The sequence below is a fragment of the Schistocerca americana genome, chromosome 11 (genome assembly GCF_021461395.2).
Source record: "Schistocerca americana isolate TAMUIC-IGC-003095 chromosome 11, iqSchAmer2.1, whole genome shotgun sequence".
Classification (NCBI taxonomy): domain Eukaryota; kingdom Metazoa; phylum Arthropoda; class Insecta; order Orthoptera; family Acrididae; genus Schistocerca; species Schistocerca americana.
The window spans coordinates 174,224,769-174,242,108 of record NC_060129.1 but is presented as its reverse complement, the minus strand read 5'-3'; the positions used below and the strand labels follow the sequence as shown (position 1 = coordinate 174,242,108).

At 41.1% G+C, this 17,340-nt stretch overlaps 1 protein-coding gene and 1 non-coding gene across 2 annotated transcripts in view; both read left to right on the top strand.

Annotated features, from left to right (window-relative positions):
- Window positions 1-12,811, top strand: part of LOC124553643 (protein DDI1 homolog 2) — a 130,654-nt gene extending 117,843 nt beyond the window's left edge. Inside the window, exon 8 of the mRNA XM_047127518.1 lies at window positions 10,530-12,811. Coding sequence (XP_046983474.1) covers window positions 10,530-10,613 — 84 coding nt within the window. The 3' untranslated portion in view covers window positions 10,614-12,811. The remainder of the gene's footprint in view (window positions 1-10,529) is intronic.
- A 484-nt stretch (window positions 12,812-13,295) lies between these two features.
- On the top strand, window positions 13,296-13,370 carry Trnat-ugu. The gene has a single exon. It is a non-coding gene; the product is annotated as a tRNA-Thr (tRNA).
- Window positions 13,371-17,340: the final 3,970 nt, after the last annotated feature.

Sequence of the window (17,340 nt, the reverse complement as noted above, 5' to 3'; positions counted from 1 at the left end):
CGATTAAGGGATCTGACATTCCACGCTGCAATCCGTAGAACGCCAGTTTTCTTTCTCCTGATAACGACGTCCTCTTGAGTAGTCCCCGCCCGGAGATCCGAATGGGGGACTATTTTACCTCCGGAATATTTTACCCAGGAGGACGCCATCATCATTTAACCATACAGTAAAGCTGCATGCCCTCGGGAAAAATGACAGCTGTAGTTTCCCCTTGCTTTCAGCTGTTCGCAGTACCAGCACAGCAAGGCTGTTTTGGTTAGTGTTACAAGGTCAGATCATTCAATCATCCAGACTGTTGCCCCTGCAACTGCTGAAAAGGCTGCTGCCCCTCTTCAGGAACCACACATTTGTCTGGCCTCTCAACAGATACCCCTCTGTTGTGGTTGCACCTAATGTACAGCCATCTGCATCGCTGAGGCACGCAAGCCTCCCCACCAACGGCAAGGTCCATGGTTCATGGGGGTAGACATTGTTCTTACAGAGTACTAATTTCTTGTGTGTCCTAAGACTCTAATATTTCTCTTTAAACTTTTCTTGAAACTCGTTACATAAAACAAATTCTTCTGAATGTACTCTTCTCCATTAGGCAGCATCCCCCTGCAAACAACTGAAACAATATCTACTTCCTTAGTACCATCCTGAACTTCTTGCAAATCGTAAGGAACAAAATTCCTGGAACAGTTCTGTTGGAATCCCACACCTCTCAGTATATTTCTTCCTTTTCACATCCTCCTTAGTCTTTGCTAACTCCTCCCAAAGTTTTTGGAATTCTGCTTCTGTGTTCTCAAGTCTACTAACGGATGTTTCTATCTTGTCCTGAACTTTTTGTCCAATTAAATCATTCATACATCCCTCGAGTTTCTGTGAAGATTTAACCTGAAAAAGCTATTTCAACTGGGTCTGTACACTATTATAACACATTTAATATTATCCTAGTGTCCGAAACCTATTTTTGCATTTTCTTACATTCTTGTTCAGCAGATTCTTTGATTTGTTTTATGTCAGTATTTACTCCTTTACACTGTTCACCTACCTTATTCCTAACTAAAACAAATTGCTTAAGTATCTCAAAATGTAATTCATAGGAGTTTGATTCTTTAAAGAATCAGTGTTATAGCAGTCTATCCTAATTTGTATTATGAAAAAGATAGTTGCTACTCACCATCTTTCCTGTGTTTCTCACGTGGTGAGCAGCTATTATCCTTTTCATAATATTGATATATTCCATGCTGGATTCTCCATTGTCTAATTTGTATTATTGTTATGCCATCCAAGATCTTCCATTGTTTCATGTTCATGTGGTATTCATATAATGGCAATGCTTTAAGGGACAAGTTTTCACTAAATTAAATATTTTCCCCAATAAACTATCAAACTACAGGCTGTCCCAAAAATAATGACCCAATTTTAGCTTGTAATAATATTGAGACAAATGTCACTAGGTAACTGAAATAGTGCTAGATGTAATCGACATGGTGTAGAGTTTCAGAAAAAATCTGCTAGATGTCGCTACGAGTGCTGACCTGGAGCGTGCAGCCGGTCTTGCGCAATATGGTATTCTGTGCAACAGAAGGCATATTGTGTTATCGGATTTAGTAGTACTCAATCTGTGATCGCAGTTCAGCGGGCGTTTTGTATTCAATTTCGTGCTAAACCACCATCCGACGAGCATATGAGCGGAGCCCCCGCAAGTCTACGCGTTGTGCTAGCCGAGAACTTGTGTTACCACGCATGACAGTGTGGCGTGTGTTACGGCATTATTTAGCCCTCAAACCATACCGATTACAACTGGTACAAGCTCTTCGAGATACTGACAAAGTGAAGCGAGTGGACTTTACCAATGCTATTCTAGAGGACATGGAAGATGACACTTTTATGTCACGGTTGATATTCAGTGATGAGGCAACTTTCCACATTAGTGGTAAGGTTCACCGTCATAATGTGTGTATATGGGGGCTCGAAAATCCTCGTGAAACAATTGAACACAAATGTGACTCACCAGAAGTGAATTTTTTTTGTGCTGTTTCACAAAGCAAGGTTTATGGACCTTACGTTTTTGAGGAAGAAACTGTTACAGGACAGTCATATCTTGCAATGCTACGGAACTGGTTATTCCCACAACTTGACTCTGACAATTTCAGCTATCTCCAAGATGGGGCACGACCGCACTGGCACAACAACGTGCGCAGGTTCCTCAATGCCAAAGTGCCTAACGTTGGATAGGGCGTACAGGACCGCGAGACCAGGCTTTACACTCTTTGCCTTCTAGGTCTCCTGACTTAACAACATGTGATTTCTTCCTGTGGAGATATGTTAAAAAATGTGTTTACACTCCTCCCTTACCTCGTGACATTGATGAACTAAAAACCAGAATATCAGTTGCTGTAGCTTCGGTGACAGAGGACACCTTACGCTCAGTTTGGGATGAATTCGGCTATCGGCTAGATGTCGTCTGTGCAGCCAGTAGAGGACATACTGAACATTCATGGAGGATTTTTATGAACTTCTGTCTCTTCCGAGTAATTTAGTATGCAATTTGTTGGTGTTAAGCCCTTCTTCCTAATAAATAAAATCTGTCATTCTTTTTGGGGCACCCTCTACTTTGCACACATTCACTAAAACTGTCTTTTGTAGTTGCCAACATACCCAAAGATGCAATTTCACATCCTATTGACAGTGATGTCTGATATTACCACAATTATGTTGGATACAGATTTCTGTTTACACACAGCTTTCATCTCGTCCACCAGGACCCAGAATTTAGCCATTTCCTCATTGCATGTGATTTGCAGTTTACGCAAGTTGAATACAAAGATGTCTATAAGGAAGGTGATTTGCTCAGCAGATTGTTTTATCAGTTTTTTTGCTGTAATTGCAGTAAATTTTGAAATATTCATTTTCTACAATAGTGAGAGAATCGTATCTGTGATGAGAAGGAAAGTGTTTCACAAACTAATAATGCAACTAACTGCTGGCAGATTATTTTGGTGATCTCTTCGTGCCTTTTCAAATATTCTGTAGGTGCCAGGGTTTTATAGCGAGATGTAATGTGTGATATCGCCTCTTTGGATTCCACATTCCCTGCAACTGCCACCTGTTCTTCAGTCTCTCAGGAAATACTTGTGGAAGTTCCTCAACACATTGACTGTCAGGAAGCCTTCAGTTCCTGCATGTAAAACTGTGTCAGTCAACCTGTTGTTCAGTGGTTGCACATTGACCTCCCTGCCTGAGATAGTTTGCGTGTTTCCCGTGCAGTTCTTTTCTGAGCCAGGGTGTTATATTGGTCTTGCAAGGAAGGGTCTACAGCGGCGGGATTGAGTTTTTGAAATCACCTGTACTGTGATGTAGGTTAAGATCCCAGGTATCACAGTCTGCAGCTATTCACCCTGGTGGGCCAGTCATTGCGAGTAATCGAAAAAATTAATAATAATAATGGGAATTTTGTGTCCTGCTCTACAGCTTTAAAAGTATTAACATTAATGAGACTGTTGCTGTAGCATAATGGTTGTCGTGCTATTGTCACACTCAAAAGGTTATGGGTTTGAATCTTTTCAGGTGATATGAATTTTTTTTGTTTGTTTCTGTTTCTTTGTTATATCTTTTTAATCAGCATATTAACTGTTTCAATTGCTGTCACGTCTTCTAACTATCATCTTTTTTACACTTGGAATCTTTGTGCATGTGAATTTAATTATTGTTATATATTGATTTTGACTTAATTTCGCCTCTTTTTTCCTCTTATATGTAGTTGCATTCATTATTTTTATTCCTTATTTTGCTGGAATTTCATTTAAATTTTCGTCTGCATTATTTTGTGCATCGAGCAATAAGAATTTATGTTTTGAACGTTTATACAATAGTTTCCATCCAAAAAAATGTACATCTTGTAACAAGAAATACCTCTTTGATGCTGTAGCACTGTCAGTGTGAATAGATTATTTCATCTTTTGTTTTTTAACTGATAAATCAGCAGTTTCAAATGTTTAAATATTATGGTAAATAAAATAATAATAATTGTAATTAAAATTCACATGCACAAAGATTCAGAGTGGAAAAAGAATGATAGGAAGAAGGAAAGGAGAGGAATTGAAACAGTTAATATGCTGATGAAAATGATGTTACAAAGGAATAGAAATTTAAAAAATTACTGTTAAAACAGGTAATTGAATAAAAAAAAAGATCAAAGTTGTTTTGCTAAAGATTTCGAAATAAATATTTTTCAGAGTACCTGATGAGACTCAAACCCCCAACATTTTGTATGTGAGGACTGTTTCACTACAGCAACAGTCTGCTTAACATTACTATTTTTGAAACTGTAGAGCATCACTCGATGTTCAGAAATATGGGATGATTCAAAAAGAATGCGACAACTTTGAAAATCAAGAACTCTACAAAGAAGAAAAGAGAGCTGCGGTCTTTCTGTCATTCATTTGGTCGCTAGAGTGCTGTTGGCAACCTTCAATTCTGCTGTCAGTGCAAAGGTGCCGATTACTCAGTAGAAAACTTTTTGTGTTATCAAGTACATCAGAAGTGGATTAACAGCAGTTGTTCAACATGCATTTTGAACAAAGTACGGTGTTTAACCACCGGACAGGTGGTGTATCGTATGTTGGTGTAAACAATTCACAAACAAGGGCCGTTAGTGCAAAGGGAAAAGTTCCAGATAGCTGTGAATGAGTGAAGAAAAGTTGGTCGCATTCAGGAAGCATTTTCTCACAGTCCAGGAAAACGGACCCACCGTACTAGCGGAGAGCTGGAAATTCTGCAACCAACCATTTGGAGAGTCCTAACGAAAAGGTTAGTAATGGGAACCTTATCATCTACAATTGGTTTGAGCCCTTTCCAAAACTGGTAAGGTGAAACGAATTGAGTTGTGTGAGTTTGCCCTCGACCAAATGGAAACAGATGACTTGTTCATTTCGAAACTAGTGTTTGGTAATGAAGCAACATGTCACACAACAGGGGAAGTCAATCGGTACAACGTCCATACGTGGGGCACTGCGAATCCCGTGGGGAAACAATTCAGCATGAACGTGATCACCTAAGGTGAACATTTTCTGTGCCATTTGAGCCAACAAAGTTTTTGGGCCTTTTTTCTTCGAAGTTGCAACTGTAACTGGGCAAATGTATCTGGAAATGTTGCAGAAGTGGCTGTTCCCTCAACTCAAAGAAGAACCACATCAATTTATACTCCAGCATGATGGGACACCACCACATTGGCTCTTATCTGTCAGTGTCTATTTGAATAAAAAGTACTCACAGCAATGGGTCGGACTCCAAGCAGCTCGTGACAGAGCACTTCATCACTGGCCTCCAAGAAGCCCTGACCTCAGCCCCTGTGATTTTTTTTTTTTCTTTGGGAGTATGATAAAGACATGGTGTTTTGACCACCTCTACCAGCGAACATTGAGGAAGATAAGAAGGAATAACTGCAGCTATCCAAACTGTTACGCCGGAGATGTTGCAGAGATGTGGAATGAGTTTGAGTATTGGGTTGATGTTGCTTTGTACTCGTGGGAGGTGGGGGGGAGACCTTTGTGAAGTACTCTTCACATTGATTAATTACCCACAGTTCCATCGTATTTCTTAGAGATTAAATATAGATTTTCAAAGGTGTGGTTTTCTTTTTGAATCACACCATATTGTTTTTGTCAATTACTTGCAAATGAGGGCACACCAGGGTGAATGGCTGCAGGGCATGATACCTTGGACCTTCACCTACATTACTGTATAGATGGTTTCAAAATTTGATCCCACTGTTGGGAACCTCTCCTTGTCAGTTATTTCTTAGATATCAGGGCTGTTCCAGATGTTTGTGCTGGATTCAGTGGTGTAGTAGACCCCTGAAGGTGTGTGGTCCATCCTAGTGGTCTGCACAGACCTGCGATGTGTGAGGGAGAGCACGAATACATTTAGTGTAGCTCGGTGAAAGTTCCCGAGGATGCCCATTGTTCCCTTTCCTAATGACACAGCTGACGGAGTGTCTGTCCACAGATGTCGTGCACTCACACCCCCTTGCAAGTAGGCTTTGAATTTGCAGTGTATGCATGCACAGTACACTTCGATTACCACAACACCTGTATCTCTCCAACCAGTACAGTTGTTCTTCGTGTCAGCCAACTAGGGGCCATGCCAATCGAACTGTCTCTTTTCTTTTTTAGCTTTAGCTGCCACTCAGTGCCCCTGCATTTGTTTATGATGGTGTTCTTCTCTCTCTTACGTCCACACCTTCCCTGCCTTCATCTTAAGCTTGTCCTGGAAACTATTGACCAGATCATGCTCTTGGACATTATGGGAGAAATTTCCAGTTGCCATATATCTTTTTCAACTTCTGTGAACCACGCCCTTTTGGTTTTCTTCTCTTGAAAGGAGGTGATTATCCTTTTAGACATCCTTCTTTGTATCATTTATGTCACTTACCTTCTCCGTGTGCTTACATAGTTTGTGGCTGTGACACCTTCTGTTCTTGCTCTTTCCTTTCATGGGGCCCAGGATTTTTCTGAAAATCTTTTCTTTCTTTGGCCTCAGGTTTCTCTGTAAGACCTTTCTTGTTCGTTGTAATTGTTTCTGCCTCTTATAAGGCTTCCAATCAAATAACAGTGCAATACTGTCTAATTTTGGCATCTGGGAATTATCAGTCTTACTGTAGATGCCTTTAGTTAGTTGGTAGGCCATTTCCATTTTGTTAATGCTTGTCACAAAGGCTTCTTTCTCTGATAGGCTACTTGCTATCCATTCACCTGAGTGTTGATAACTTCTTCTAGTCCGAACCACAGTTCTTGGAGCTAATTTTATGTTTGTCATAAAATGTATCTTCTCAGAGGAGAATTCAGTGCCCTCCATTTAAGCTGTTGTGCAGCTGTATCTATTGAGTCTGGAAAGATAATTAGACCATCTCTGAAGGCTATACAGTAACTGTAAGATTCACATAGATAGCCTATAATTTCATCAGGCAGATTGCATTTTGCGAAACACGCATAAGTGTGTACTCGGGGTCTTGGTTTCTGGGTAGTTAGAACTTTGCGGTTCATTTTCTGATGTTATTGAAGAACATCACACCAATTAAAAAAGCAACAGATTGAGGACTTGAAACAAGTGTTGATATCAGAAAGTCTTTATGTACAGGGGGAGCTCGTGCAAGATAACTTGGTCCGTACACCGAAACACATTCTTATTCTCAGCGTTGGGTGACCCATCCCTCTGTGCTGGAGGGGTGGCCGCTGCAGCATGCTATTGCGTACTGAGCTGTAAGTTTCGTCCATTACAAACAAAACACTCTCTCTCCGCCTCGACTACACTGTGGAGATGAGCCGTGTGCGCCCTAGCTGCACTGAAACCTTTTTCAATTAATTTTAAAGAAATTACTTGGTGAAAAATAATTATTCTCTTTGTATTTCGTAGCCTCCTAGTCAGCTTTATCAGCTTCGTGATCAAGTGCCCATCATTTCTTTAATGTTCATAGTTGTTCTGAAATTTCTATGTTGAGTAAGGTACTGCATGAAATTCATACTTTGCAGTGAAAAATAGAGGTTGCTATGACTTTGTTTTTGGTGGATGTTTGTTCATACATTGATGCATGTGAAATGTAGGTACCATATTAATTTTTTCTTTAAATGCTAGAGATCTGTATTCAGTCTCAAGAAAATTGACTTTATTTACTGCACTAACTTCTGGTTGCACCTTCAAATGATAGAGGAAAGGGAAACATTCGTAACATCCCTCATATCTCATTAACAGTTCAAGATATGAAAACAGGTGCTTGGCAAATGATAGCATGTGAAGTGGAAAATATTTTGCCATTTTACTGTGTTTTTTGCAAAAGAAGCTAATTTTAACATGGCAACAAGAGAGGAAAAAATGTTTACAATCCACACAAAAATAATTCAGCATAATCCTGTAATACATTGTGTTTTTAATAATAAACAGTTCTGTTATTGATTATTGGTTGTCCTGGTAAAACCTGTTAACATGTTCTTAAACAAGTACTTCATTTCTGTTACTGAGAGCTTGGGGTTATCAGGTTCGGTGAAGAGTGCAATGGAGTATCTGAGACCAGTCTTTAAAAATACACTCCTGGAAATTGAAATAAGAACACCGTGAATTCATTGTCCCAGGAAGGGGAAACTTTATTGACACATTCCTGGGGTCAGCTACATCACATGATCACACTGACAGAACCACAGGCACATAGACACAGGCAACAGAGCATGCACAATGTCGGCACTAGTACAGTGTATATCCACCTTTCGCAGCAATGCAGGCTGCTATTCTCCCATGGAGACGATCGTAGAGATGCTGGATGTAGTCCTGTGGAACGGCTTGCCATGCCATTTCCACCTGGCGCCTCAGTTGGACCAGCGTTCGTGCTGGACGTGCAGACCGCGTGAGACGACGCTTCATCCAGTCCCAAACATGCTCAATGGGGGACAGATCCGGAGATCTTGCTGGCCAGGGTAGTTGACTTACACCTTCTAGAGCACGTTGGGTGGCACGGGATACATGCGGACGTGCATTTTCCTGTTGGAACAGCAAGTTCCCTTGCCGGTCTAGGAATGGTAGAACGATGGGTTCGATGACGGTTTGGATGTACCGTGCACTATTCAGTGTCCCCTCGACGATCACCAGTGGTGTACGGCCAGTTTAGGAGATCGCTCCCCACACCATGGTGCCAGGTGTTGGCCCTGTGTGCCTCGGTCGTATGCAGTCCTGATTGTGGCGGTCACCTGCACGGCGCCAAACACGCATACGACCATTATTGGCACCAAGGCAGAAGCGACTCTCATCGCTGAAGACGACACGTCTCCATTCATCCCTTCATTCACGCCTGTCGCGACACCACTGGAGGCGGGCTGCACGATGTTGGGGCGTGAGCGGAAGACGGCCTAACGGTGTGCGGGACCGTAGCCCAGCTTCATGGAGACGGTTGCGAATGGTCCTCGCCGATACCCCAGGAGCAACAGTGTCCCTAATTTGCTGGGAAGTTGCGGTGCGGTCCCCTACTGCACTGCGTAGGATCCTACGATCTTGGCGTGCATCCGTGCGTCACTGCGGTCCGGTCCCAGGTCGACGGGCACGTGCACCTTCCGCCGACCACTGGCGACAACATCGATGTACTGTGGAGACCTCACGCCCCACGTGTTGAGCAATTCGGCGGTACATCCACCCGGCCTCCCGCATGCCCACTATACGCCCTCGCTCAAAGTCCGTCAACTGCACATACGGTTCACGTCCACACTGTCGCGGCATGCTACCAGTGTTAAAGACTGCGATGGAGCTCCGTATGCCACGGCAAACTGGCTGACACTGACGGCGGCGGTGCACAAATGCTGCGCAGCTAGCGCCATTCGACGGCCAACACCGCGGTTCCTGGTGTGTCCGCTGTGCTGTGCGTGTGATCATTGCTTGTACAGCCCTCTCGCAGTGTCCGGAGCAAGTATGGTGGGTCTGACACACCGGTGTCAATGTGTTCTTTTTTCCATTTCCAGGAGTGTAACTTCAGTAAAATGGAAATGACACTCACATCTCCCAAAGAAGTAGCATCCACCACAAAATCCTTAAAATCTAAGTATTCCAGTGGGTATGATAACATATCAACAAATTTAATCAAAGAGTGCTCATGTGAGTTTAGTTCTATCTTAAGGTATTTGTGTAAGCAATCTGTTATCAGCAGAACATTTCCAGACTGGCTAAAATATGCTGGAGTTACGCCTCTTTACAAGAAGGAGGATAAAGAGATACCATCAAACTATTGACCAATTTCACTTCTTGTGGCTTTCTGAGAGATATTTGAAAAGGTTGTGTTCAAGCGTCTCCTTAAGCATCTGACTGCAAATAATATATTGTCCTAGTTACAGTTTGGATTTCTTAAGGGTTCTGATCTAGAGAAAGCAGTGAGAATATGCTTAATTCATTAGATGATAAGTTAGAGGCTACAGGCATTTTCTGTGACCTGTCGAAAGCCTTTGCATGTGTGAACCGCAGTATTCTCTTAAGTAAATCAGAATATGATGGTGCCACCGGCAGTGCTGCAAAATGGTTTGAGTCTTATCTGTCTAACAAGAAACAAAAGGTGTCGTTGCAAAATACCTGTGCAGTAAGTAGTCTGTCTTCATCTGACTGGGAATTAGTTACATGTGGTGTCCTCGTTCTCCAATACTCTTCCGTTTGCAAAGACAGGTGGTGCAAGGTATAGAAACAAATTACTTCAGTTGATCTTTCATTCAATGTATTGTTTGTGATTGTAAGTTGAATGTAATAAATGTTACAAAGCCTTCAAATCCCACTACTCATTCTGAAACACCCAATAGTTGACAAAAAAAATAACACAATTTGTGATTACCAATGACATCAGCAACTGGCTGGATGAGCAGATAACATCACAAGTTTATGTATTTACAATTCGTAGCAGAATATGGATCTGACGGTTTATTGAGTAGGGTATCGAACAATTCAAAATGTGCTTCTCAGTTTGTTACATTACATGTCCAAAAAACTAGGAACAAACTATAGAATCTGTGTCTGTGTTGAAGGTGATTGCTGAGCTGCGCCGCTTTGACGGAGACAAGAACCGAGCGACGGCTTCTCTCATCGCCAAGTCGACGAGATTCGTGTGACTCACGAGCAGCCGAGACAGACAGAGAGGGCCGACCGCGTCCCTCCGTGCAGAGGTTGCTGCCGCTTTCTGTGCTCCTCCCCCTCTGTTACCTCTTCTTCCTGCGCTCCTGTCACTCCGCAAACTTCCGACTGCAGCGTAAACACCTCGGCACGGTGGAAAAGTTCGACCGTGGCACGCGTCTGAGTGGGTGGGGATTTGCAGTTTTGTGTTTCCACTCAGTTACCAGTGACTGTGGGTCCTGTGTGGGGATGGAGTGGTAACTGGCTTTATTCCTAGTAGAGAAAGTGTGATCTCTCGTCTCAGTCCACACGTGCACTCAGGTAAGAAGGAAAGGGCTATTGCCCCTCACACATATACTTCAGTCTTGCGCAGTTCCACATACTTCCTACGTTTCTTTATACATTAGCTACCATCCTTTGAAGTGATCATCAGTTGTATCATTACTTTATTTCTACAGATGGCCGCGGTAGAATTTTGTAAGTGGTATTGGTGGCTGGGCATTGATGGATGTTAGGTCCGATTGTTCCACATGGCTCGTGCAAAAAAGAAGAGGTTTCAGTTTTATATGTAACAACCAAAATACCATAGTTGATACAGTTTTGTTTAGTTATTTACATGTTTCGTAGGTTGTAATCTTGATCTCTTGCTGTGACATGGAGTGGGCCAGTTTTACAATTATAGTACTCCTACACAGTGAAGAATATGAAAACATACTGGCTATGTAGAGGATTGCCTTAAGTGTTATTTCTTCTTCTCCTCCTCCTCCTCCTTTCTCTTCTTCACTTTATGTATCAGGCAAACTGTCTGTTACAGTACACCCTCTCTTGTATGGTCATCCTAGATGCTTTCTTCCAGTGCATTTATAATTGAGAGCTTTACCTGGAGTCTTTCTCCACCAATACTGTATGCATATTCCTTCCATTTTCTCCAATTTTCTTCTATTTTTTCATTTAGGTTATATATTCCTAAATCTTCTGTATATCCTTATTCCTTTTGCACTTGTATGTACTTCCTTGGTGTCTTATCATCATCATCCATCCTTCACTTCCAAAGTAAGGATTGGTTGGCACTGCTGTGGTTTTATAAAACTTCAGCTGAGTTTGTCTCCTGGCTTTACTCTGCAATTCTTTTTTACAATTGTTCCATATGTAAAAGTAAATTTATTTTATTTTCTGTTCACATTATGCTTTTGTTCCTATGTGATGCCACATGCTAGATATTAAAAATATTTAACTTCGTTACTCTATACTACCTTTGATCTTACAGTCTGTGTGCCCTGACACACCATGACTTTCGCCCACCTAAAGACAGTTCAGAAATTTATTCTGAAGCTATCTGCTAGAATTATGGACTCCCATCTGACAGTCGTCTTAATTTTCTACAATCAGTGTTAGGTCATGTGCATATAGGATTGCATTCAGTTTAATGTCATCATCTAAAAATACTCCTCTTTTTATTCACCATTTTTCATCAATTGATCACTTCATGTATGTATACAGATCTCTCTCCTGAGAGTCGTCAGGCATATTTTCTCTGGTGTTTCAGCAGAGAGTTGCAGTTTTGTTTTTGTGTTGTGTAGCTGGGCTCAGCCCAAACAAGTAGTGCTCATCACATCTTCCATCTGACACCCAGTGTCTACTGAAAGCATCAGTTTGTTTCCTGTTTCAAACAAAACCGTTTTTAAAGCAGATTTTTACATACTCGTTCGGTAGAGCAGTCCCAGATCAGTCTAGTGCAATATCAGTTTTATCTGTAGATATTAACAGTGACAGTGAAACATGAAGAATAACCAGCTTTCTAGCAGTGGCAACACCACCTTGGCCAGTACTGACCGCTACCGCCAAGCGTGTGCCACTTCCGAGTTGCTGCTGGATCTCTGTTTATTCTTTGTGTTTTACCGTCCCTGTTAATATATATCGATGAAATGAATATCAGACAAGACTAATTTGGGAGCACTGTATTGGATGCACGTGTAAAATTATGAGTTAAAAATGATTTTATTTGTAATAGGAAACAAACTGATGCAGTATGTTGATACTTTGTGTCACATGAAAGCCATGGGAGCAGTAATTATTTGCTTATACGGATATGGTGTGTGTTCTTTCGGACATGTTGATGACCTGCAGCTGTCTGGAACAAAATTAGAATTATATATTAATACCTTCAGCTGCTGATGGGCGTTGATATATGTCAATGGTGACAGGTAAAAATGTGTGCCCTGACTGGTACTCGAACCCGGGATCTCCTGCTTACATGGCAGACACTCTATCCATCTGAGCCACCAAGGGCACAGTGCGACTGCAGGGACTATCTCGCGCACGTCTCCCGCGAGACCCACATTCTCACCTTATATGTCCACACACTACATTCTTAGTGTCCCTACCCAACACACTCATTACTCGTGGAAGACATTCTTACCAAGTCCCATAAGAGTTTGGGTAATATATGTGCATCCGGATATAGTATACAGCTCTGGCAATACCGGCCATGACCTCCTTCTCCTGTGCGGATGCACACATATTACCCGAACTCTTACGGGACTTGGTAAGAATGTCTTCCACGAGTAAGAAGTGTGTTGGGTAGGGACACTACGAATGTAGTGTGTGGACGTATAAGGTGAGAATGTGGGTCTCAAGGGAGGCGTGTGAGAGAGAGTCCCTGCAGCCACACTAGCCTCTGTGCCCTCAGTGGCTCAGATGGACAGAGCATCTGCCATGTAAGCAGGAGATCCCGGGTTCGAGTCCCGGCCGGGGCACACATTTTCACCTGTCCCCGTTGATATATATCAGCGCCCATCAGCAGCTGAAGGTATTAATATATAATTCTAATTTAGTAACTATTTAGGCTAATTCCAGCATCACACTGCAAAAACTAAATTGCAATCATCTTCCGAGACACACAGAAAATGCTCCTGGTGACCCTGAGGAGACATACCCATTATATTCCAGCTTGTCCTATGCCTTTGTGCGAGCTCATTGGTTTTGTGGTTATGTTCCCATGTCACACACACAAGCTAACTCCAAGAGGCTTATACCTCTAGGGTTGTTCCAAAATCACTGACAGAAAACATATTCCTGGAGTGTGGTATGAAACTACTAAGTGTGTCATTGTGATTCTTGAGGCTAACTCAGATTGGTAAATACATTCCCCAAGATACGTTTATTTCTATTACCCTTTTTAAAGATTACTTTGACTTTTGGCCACTCTTTTGGTACCTTCACACTTCCGCAGTACCTATTAAAAATGTGAAGAAGCCGCTTATGTTGGAATAACCCTCCATATTTACATACTTCCATATTAATACCATCTAAACTACTGATTTTTCTACTCTTTGCAGCTTTTAGAAGCTCCATCAATCCTCTCGTTTCAGTAACATTCAGGTTTTTTTGTATCATTTAGTTCAGATAATTCTGAATTACACTACCATCACACCACATTTTTTGTAATGATCCATCTAGTCCTTCTCTCCTATATTATTGACACACGTATGATCCGTTTCCTGTCTGTTGTGTGCTTTCATTGCTTTGTAAGCAAACATTTGTCTACCATGAAAATTGTGTTTTATGTTGCTAATAAGCATATCCATTATTGTGCATGTGAACATGTGCTTTCCAAATTGTGCAGTTTGCGTTGTATTAAATCTCTTCCGAGATTCCATTCCAAACTAAACTCGCTTAATGCCTCCTTGCTGGAATCTCACTCTTTCCCTTGATTTCCATTTGAATTTAAAGCTTTTTTTATGCACTAATGATAACAATGATTAACATTCATCTGTTTATTATTATACGCACATGACACTTATATGAACTCTGCTCAGTACGTTAGAGTTTACAGAACAGCTTAAAGAAAAATCATTGTATTAAAATTGCTTTTCATCGGAGGTACAGTACTTAAACACAGTCATACTCACAATTACTTTCTCTCAGATTGTTATTTCTGTAGAGCTTCCAGCCAATCACTCGGCAGTGTCCTGCAGCATTGCCCAAACTCGTCTGACGAGTGTCACTAGATCCTTGCCACTGCCCTGTGACTCATAAGAAACTCAGGAACTCATAAAATAACGGGATTGACATTAGTAGCAATGTATTGTGGATGACAACATATTGAGAGTATGGAGATGGACATGTGCACACTTTTTAGGAACGGCGCTAAGGCTTTGTATCTCTCTCTCTCTCTCTCTCTCTCTCTCTCTCTCTCTCTCTCTCTCTCTCATTCAATCAATCCCTCTCCCTCTTTTTCCCCCTCTCCCCCCCCCCTTTCCCTCTAAAAGAAACAGCCCCCCCCCCCACACACACACACCCATTTAGAAATTCTTCTATGGAGTAGAAGTTGTCAAGCGGATATGATTTCAGTTTGTGTTTAAAGTTAGTTTTGTAAACTTTTAGACTGTTTTACATCTCAGCGAAGGTGATCTTTCCAAAGTAGTAGGCTTGCTGAATATCTCACTCATTTCTGTGCCACACGATGGCCGCATTAAGGCTAATGGAAGTCACTGAAGATTTTCTATTAAGCTTGATTATAATACTTGTTTCACCAGTGAAGAAGACTATTTCTGCTGCTTCGATATATGCTAGTGAATCATTTATATATAAAGCAAGAACAATACTGAGTCCAATATCAGTCCTTGTGGTACAGCTGTGGAGATTATTCCACAGTCAAAAGATGCAGTTTTTGTTGCTTCCTCTTCCTGCATTTCCTAAAGTAACACTCGGCTTCCTTTTAGTTCATTAGCATGATAGTCACCAATAACATCTCTGATACCAAAAATATTTGAATACTCTTAGGAGAATCTGGTATGCTTCAGCCAGCACAAAATGTGTGTCCCCATTATGTACTAAACCTGTGTCGCACACTGCTCCTGTGCTAGTACAACTCCGTTGTGAAACCATCACTTATTGTTCATAACAAAGATTAAAACTTTTCATGTTGCAGTTAGGTGGAGGGTCTTTGGGAGTAATTGGCACTCTTGTGCACTTCGTATTTCCAACATTTGGTTCTATTTCAACTCATCCTCTCCACATTACTATTATTTTTTTGTTGTTGTTCTTATTGACGGGCTTGCCACAGCTCTCCATGCTAGCCTATCCTGCAAATTCCCCTTCATCTCTGCGTAACTACTGCAACCTACATCCATCTCAGCCTGCTAGCTGTATTCACTCTACAGCTTCCTCTAGTACCTTGGAGGTTTATTTCCTGACACCTCAGCACAAGTCCAATTATTCTGTCCCTCCCTCTGGTCATTGTTCTCCCATGTTCCTTTCCTCGCCCATTTTGCTGATAGGGTACCTCATTTCTTGTCTTATCAGTCTGCATTCTTCTATGTATCATATTTAAAATGCTTCGATTCTCTGATCTTCTGGTCCTGCCACAGTCCACAGTTGTCTTTACTGTGCAAGTGGGAGGCAACAAAATATTTTGGCATTCAGAGGATCGAAGTGTTACTGACGGAGCTTTTGTGAAAAGCTTTCTCCGCAGTGAAAAATGTGCTTGTTTTAAAGGATTACTGTCTCAACACACTTATCGTATCTGTGATGCTCTCACAACTATTTCGGAATATCACGAGACGAGCCGCCTTCTGTTTTTTACTTTTTCGATGTCTTCTGTCAATCTTACCTGGTAAGGATGTCTCTTTAGTGGATTTGTGAGACCTTCAAAATCTCAAAATTTTGTTCCAGTTTAATGCAGTCTTTGGTTTGTCTTCAAAACATCATTTTCTATATCATCATTCAATTCTAAGTTGTTCAAAACTGTAATTCCATTATATTTACTTGTGCTGGATGAACTTACTATTATAGCAGTGTAACACATCCTGTTTTCGTTTTGTAAGTGCACTGTAATTTGCAAGCAAGATGTGTACAGCTCTAAAGTACTTTCGTGTGTGCATTGAATGAGTGGACATGAGAGGAGAGATCAGAATCATTGATGTTGTGTGTATATGTGTAGTAGTGGCTCTTTGGAGGAAGAGCAAACAGAGGTCTCAAGGGATAAAACAGAGGGACAAGTTTTCCCTGTTTTTCTCCGACACCTGCCTGACTGTTACTTGTAAGACTGTGTCTATGGTGTTTTATTATGGGTGTACTTGCCACAGTTGGTCACTAACGTATTTTTCACACTTGATATAAAATAGGTATGGCTAATTGAACAGGTATAATACATTTGGATTGATGGTATGTATTGGGATCTGTCTGCTGAAAAAAAAAGTCAATAATTGTTTGGTGTAATGTGATTTTTGACTGCTGCCATTGCATAAGTGGATATAGATATTTTAAATGTAATTTTAGAGCATCATGACACACTCAATTTTAATGGTTTAAAAGTCTTTTTTGATGTGCTCAAAGTTTGTGACAGGTACCAAAAAGACAGTTGTGTTATTTTGGATCTCATCTTTAGACAGTTTCTTGGAAGAAATGTTCTTTAATAATGTCAAAGAAAATTCCTTTTTATATTAAAAAAAGAGAGATGTGATTTTAAAACATATGAGGTGGCAACATCAGTTGCTCATTTAGTTTTAGTCAGTGTCCTAGTACATAAATATATCATATCTGAAGAAGGTTTCTTGTAGCTTGATATGTGTCTTATTATTAAGTGAAATTATACAAAAAAATCATTGTCAGTGTTGTGATGAAAAAGTAAGCTGTTGTAATAGGTGCAGAAAGGAGGAAGATACCAAGATAACACTGGACACCATCCGTTGTTAGCGAATGACGTGCTGTGTTGCTATATTG